This window comes from Vombatus ursinus, unplaced genomic scaffold (assembly GCF_900497805.2).
Source record: "Vombatus ursinus unplaced genomic scaffold, bare-nosed wombat genome assembly UNPS02014662.1, whole genome shotgun sequence".
Taxonomy (NCBI): Eukaryota; Metazoa; Chordata; class Mammalia; order Diprotodontia; family Vombatidae; genus Vombatus; species Vombatus ursinus.
In genome coordinates, this window is record NW_020954440.1 from 1,209,430 (window position 1) to 1,215,468 (window position 6,039).

General features: G+C 38.3%; 1 protein-coding gene across 1 annotated transcript; it reads left to right on the forward strand.

The window, feature by feature from the left end:
• The first annotated feature begins 639 nt into the window (after window positions 1-639).
• LOC114042671 (glycine N-acyltransferase-like protein 2) lies at window positions 640-4,932 on the forward strand. Its single transcript, XM_027861356.1, has 3 exons — window positions 640-717; window positions 1,676-1,783; window positions 4,498-4,932. Exons 1-3 carry the CDS (start codon window positions 640-642, stop codon window positions 4,930-4,932), a joined length of 621 nt encoding a protein of 206 aa, XP_027717157.1.
• The last annotated feature ends 1,107 nt before the right edge of the window (window positions 4,933-6,039 follow it).

The following is a 6,039-nucleotide window of genomic DNA, read 5'->3' on the forward strand; positions in this document are numbered from 1 at the left end:
AATGGTTGGAACATTTTTCTGACATCAAGCCTAAATGCGCCTCTTTGTAGCTTCCACCAATCACTCTTGACCCTCTGAAACCAACCAGAACTAACTTTATCCACAGGATAAGTACTTCAAATACCTGAGGATAAGTACATCCCCTTCCTCTCCCACTGTCTTCTCTTCTTCCAAGTTCAGTTTCCCCAGTTCCTTCAAGTGATCCTCAGATGACATGGACCCAAGGCTCTTCACCATCCTGGCTGGCCTCCTCTGGACATCCATTAGCTTATCAGCTCTGTCAGATCCTGGTGCCCAGAACTGAGCACAACACTGGATAAGGTCTGATAAGGACACAGGACAGTGGGATGATCATCCCCCCCCCTCCACCCAATCCTAAAAGCTTTATTTCTGTTAATGTAGCCAAAGTTTCATTACCTTTTTGGGGTGCCACATCACAATACTGACATACTGAGATTCCAGCACCTGCAAACTCCCACATATCTTTCAGAACTGTTACTATCTAACCATGATTCCCTCTTCTTTTACTCATGAAGTTGATTTTGTCTTCTGCTTCACCTTCTTGGTCCTAGGTCCCTTGAATTCTTCTTTTCTCCACACTTTTTTTTTCTGGAAAGCAGAAGGAGGGATTCATATAAGATGATTCGATTACACGAGGCCAAGATGCTGCAGACTCTGCACCGATCCCTGACCAAAAGCATCCCAGAGGCAATGAACGTGAGGTGGGAAGATAGTCATAGGAAACAAAAAGAGAAATAAAGCTCTACTGTGATTCCTTTAGGCTGCAGAGGAGAAACTCAGCATGGCCGCTGGAGGAGGAGGTGGGAGGTCACCTGAGAAGAATTGCATTGGGTTGTGATCGATTTACCACAATTTTCTAAACCTCCATTTCTTAACTTGTAAGGTGGGTACTCACAGCGTCTGTCTCCTAGAATCATTGCTGTTATTCTCCTAGACTCTAAATCATGGAGGGAAAGAGAAAGAGAGGCAGAGACACACGAAGATAAAGAGCCAGATAGACAGAAACAGAGACATACAGAAACAGAGAAAGAGAAATGAGAAAGAGAGAGAGTTAGTGAGTGTGTTAGTTAGTGAGTTAGAGAGAGAGACTTTATTAAATGCATGCTTGCTATATGCCAGGAACTGTGCTTGGAACTCAAATGTAAGAAGAAGAAAAAAAAAAGACAGCCCTACTCTCATGGAGTTTATTTTCAAATGAGAGAAGATAATACAGGAAACAAAGTTGGTGGGAGAAGGGGTAGCCGCATGAATATAAGCTACAAAAGACTGGTGAATCAGGAGTAGTACCACAAGCACTTCCTGAAGTGGTGGTTCTGGGCAGGAACTCACCAATTGGAGGAGAGATGCGAAGGGCAGAGGCATCTCCAAGGTGAGATGATTCATCTCTCCCTACATTTCCTTTGTAAAGAATCTGGACAGGATGGGAAAGGGTGAGATTGGAATGTAGATACAGAAAAAGAAGAGAGGATAGGATAAATACCATTTTTGAGGATACTGACAGCACCATTGGGGTTTAATGTGGTGGCACTAGATGGCACTCCTAGAACAGTTAATGCTGCAAGAGTCCATTCTTTACTTCATCTCCATATCCCTTTTCCTCTTCAAGTTGTTGCCTTACATTTCTAGACTCATTTGCTTTTGTCTTCTGCTTTAGGTATATGGCTCCATTTTTCTCATCAATCGTGGAAACCCCTTCAACGTGGAGATGTTGGTAGACTCCTGGTCAGACTATCATACTGTCATTACCCGGCCTCAGAAACAGGTACACCCAATGAGTGCTAAAGTATTAGAAAAGAGTCATTAAGGCCAAGAGATTTCTATTACTAGAGACAGAAGCCTTGCTTCTGCCACCTAAGACTCCACAGAGTTGCCTCAGATTTGTAAGACAATTAGATCACCATAGAAACTCTTCTTCAGATTTGAGTTTTGATGGATTATGATTTCTTTCACTGCCACCTAAACTAACAAATTTCCCACTGCTATGTCATTGGCTCTTCGTTTCTGCCACTCTCCTTAAGGGGGATAGTTTCATTTCTTCTTTTTTGTCAACCTGAATTTGTGTAATTACCATAAATTATCTTCCCTGATTCTATAACTTCCTAAGTCTTTAAAAAATTTGTCTTGTTTTCATCCCTACATTTTGTTCTCCTAACATATTCATTTCCAAATATATCTCTTCTCCCTCTATACCCAACAAACTATCTCTTGAACATGAGATTTAAAAAGAAAAAAGAAAAAAAAATGTTGTTTGGCAAAACCAACTAATAACCATGCCTGAAGGGGCATGCAATATTCCATATCCACTATTTAAAGATGCTTGATCTCATGTACAATAATAATACTGATATGTACATGTATATTCATTAAAAATAACTTGCTCTATATCATTAAGATAACTTCCAATTCTAAATCCCATTCCTTTTTTATGAGGATCTGAAGAAAATTCCAAACCTCACTTAAAGTAGTGGAACTTCTTTTTGAAATTGTATTTATGCCTTATATTACAGACCAACTTGTCAAGAAAACTCCCTCCCTCTCTTTCTCTATCTTTGCCTATGCCGTCTCTCTCAGCGACATGCTGACATACTGAGATTCTAGCATATATGATAATACATAAATACATATTTTTATTTATTTATGTATTCATGTCTCTCTATATGCTACATAAATATTGAGAGAGAAAGAGAAAGAGAGAGAGAGAATGAGCAAGAGTCTCTGGGTATAGTTTGTGATTCTGCATTCCTAAAAATCTTTATAACACTCCCTTCTTTGTGTTGTTTCCCTCTATTAGAATATATGCTCTGTGAAGGCAAGAAGTATTGTTACTTTTATATTTTTGCTTAACATAGTTCTTGACACATAATGTAAAATTACACATATATTTTATGTTTATATATGGTTGTGAGTGTACCCATAGATTTCTATAGAGATAACATTATAGTACATATATAATATATGTATACATCTATTAATGGGTGTATACACATATGTCTATTAACACATAAACCCATGTATTATATACATTAAATATATACTATACACACACATTATCTAGTGTATATATATGAGAAAGAAAACCCTATGGAAATCTCTATGGATATCTATGGACACATACATACATGGACATACAAACACATATATACATGCATAATTTATTAAGTACTTACTATGGGTCAAACACTATGGTAAGTGTGGAGACAGAAGTATTAAAGTGGAGACAAACCCTAACATTAAAGTCCTCATAAGGAGCTTATATCTTAGTGAAGGAAGACAAAACAAAAAACCTACACACACATAGCTATAATTATAGTTATATATAATTATAGTTTTATACTTATATACTTTTAAGAATACAGACCTACAAAGTATTGTGAACCAAAGATAGTCATGCCCCTGGAAAAAAACAATATGAGAGTTTCACTTGTAAGAAGAGGATTGTCTCTGAGGAGAGAGGATGGAGAGAGAGAGAGAGAGAGAGAGAGAGATGTGTGTCTACATCAATGTGTCTGTGTTTATATATGTACAATTGTATGTGTGTATATGTGTGTATACACATACAGAAAACACCTGATGCATTCTCAGTAACCAACTATATAAAAATTAATAGTTTTGTTTTGTTTTCAGACTTTAATTGGACAGAGACTTTTCTGATGTTTTCTCTATATAAATAATCCAGTTTTTTGAGACGATTTCTGCTTGGTTGAATGCTTAAAAAATCATATTTGTTGTTATGGATTAGCACAGTGCCCAACACACATGAGGTCCCCTCTGTGGAATTTCAATGATACTGGTTTCTTGAATGCTAGGCCAAAGAAGAGCAAGCTGAGGAAGAATTCCCGAACTGGACAGAATTTGTGGATGGGTTTAAGAAATAGATTAAACCTTTCTCTTTGGAGCTGAGCATGAAGAAGCTCATAGCCAGTGGATTCACCATCAAGTGAGGATTTGGAGTGGGGGGAGAGGGAGAATAGGAACTCATGAATAACATACACCATGTTGTGACCTTCTTTGGTTGAGGCAGCAGCCACTGATTAAGTTAAAAGTCTTTTGAAATATTGAAGGGCAGTATGGAATAAAGAAATCTGCCCATTTGTCCAACCAGTACTGAGCTATTTGTAGCACACTGCGCTAGGTGCTGTAGGAGATACAAAGATAAAGATGAGATTGCCTTCATTCTAATAAAATTGACAGTCTTGTGATGGTAATGAGGTATGTTTACAAGAAACCTATAAATTCAAAAAGAAGTTACTAAGAAAAGTTAGGGAAAGATTAGTTCCCAATGTGGGGACCAAAAGAGGTATTTTGAATTAGATGTCACTTGAAATGGCATTTGAAGGATAGGTGGCCTATCAACAGATGGAGACAGGAGTGAGGGGGAGGTTAGAAGTGGTTTTTAGGGAGGTTACAATTTAGGCAATATGAGGTGCAAAGATCTGCAAATGGAAAGGTGCGGGACCTCTTTGGGAAACAAACAAGAGATCTAGCAATGTTTTCCTTTGCAGTGCAAATGACAATTTCAGACCTTCCTTGTTGGATGTTTCCCATGCTGAACTTGGGAATAGCATGTGGAAATATGGGCAGAATGAGAGGAGCCTGAGATTTATCAGACGCTGCCTCCAAAACTTTCCAGGTTACTGTCTGCTGGGTCCAGAAGGGAGTCCCATCTCTTGGATTATAATGGAACAAACTAGTGAATGGAGAATGGCCTATACCCTGCCTGAGTATCGAGTCAAGGGCCTTTCAAAGCAGGTGATTAGTGCTTTTATGCAATATTTGCAGAACGCTATGCCAGTTTATGCCCATGTGGAGGAGACAAATGAGAATTCCCACAGATTAATGAAGTCTTGTGGTTTACATGCTGTTGATTGTGGATGGCATGAATGGAAATGCATGCCAGCTAAAATTCTTTAACTGCCACTTTTCTAACCAAAGAAACCTAATTCCTAAATTCTATAATCAGCTCTTGGAGGGGCCATGAGAGACATCATCCATCAGTGTCAACTAACAAATATTTGGAGGTCCGCAATTTATTCCCTCTCAATCGATATCAATAGATGAAGACTACTGAGAAAATGCTAGCCTTAGAACCAGAAAGGCCCGGGTTCAAGTGTTATTATTTCTAGTAAGACGTGTGACCCTAGGCAAGTCACTTCACCCTTCCTGGGTCTCAGTTCCCAAAGCTGTAAAATAAAAGACTTGTACCAGTTAACTGACAAAGCTCCTTCTAGCTCTCACATTCTAGATATACACAAAGGTTTACCTTGGCAGTGTGGAATCCGTGACAGGAGGTGGAGGCCGCTAGCTAAATTGCTGCATTCTCATGGCCAAATTTCCTAAATGGGTGTCCAAAAAATCATATCTCTAAGCTGGAAGATATCTTAAATCTCTTCTATATCAACCCTGGAATATGAAAAACAGAATTCTATTCACATAACATAAAGCAAGTCACTTTGGATTAAAGAGTTCAACTTTTCGGGATTGCAACATCACTTTATAATTTATTGCTTCTGGTAAATATTATTTATGCCCACTGTTTCATTCAGGGACAGCTAGGTGGTGCAGTGAGTGGAGCACCAGGCCGAAAGTCAAGAAGACTCATCTTTCTGAGTTTGAATCTGACTTCAGACACTTATTAGTTCTGTGACTCTGGTCAAGTCACTTAAACCTGTTTACTTCAGTTTTCTAATCTTTAAAATGAGCTAGAGAATTATTTTATAGAGTTAGAAAAAAAATAATAACAAGATTCACTTGGAATAAGAAAAGGTCCAAAATATCAAAGGACCTAATCAAAAGAAATGCAAGGGAAGGTGGCCTAGCCATTCCAGATCTTAAATTGTATTACAAAGCAGTTATCATCAAAACTGCTTGGTACTGCCTAAGAAATAGAGTGGCAGATCAGTAGAATAGGTTAAGTATACAAGGCACAGTTGTCCATGACTATAGTAATCTATTATTTGATAAACCCAAAGACCCCAGCTTCTGGGATAAGAACTCACTATTTGACAAAAACTGCTGGGA

Bases quoted from the DNA above. Each gene is read 5' to 3' on its own strand.
- LOC114042671 (XM_027861356.1), top strand. From the start codon at position 640: ATGATTCGATTACACGAGGCCAAGATGCTGCAGACTCTGCACCGATCC. The intron at 718-1,675 runs GTGAGGTGGGAA...CTTCTGCTTTAG, and splicing joins GCATCCCAGAGGCAATGAAC to GTATATGGCTCCATTTTTCT. The intron at 1,784-4,497 runs GTACACCCAATG...GAAACAAACAAG, and splicing joins TTACCCGGCCTCAGAAACAG to AGATCTAGCAATGTTTTCCT.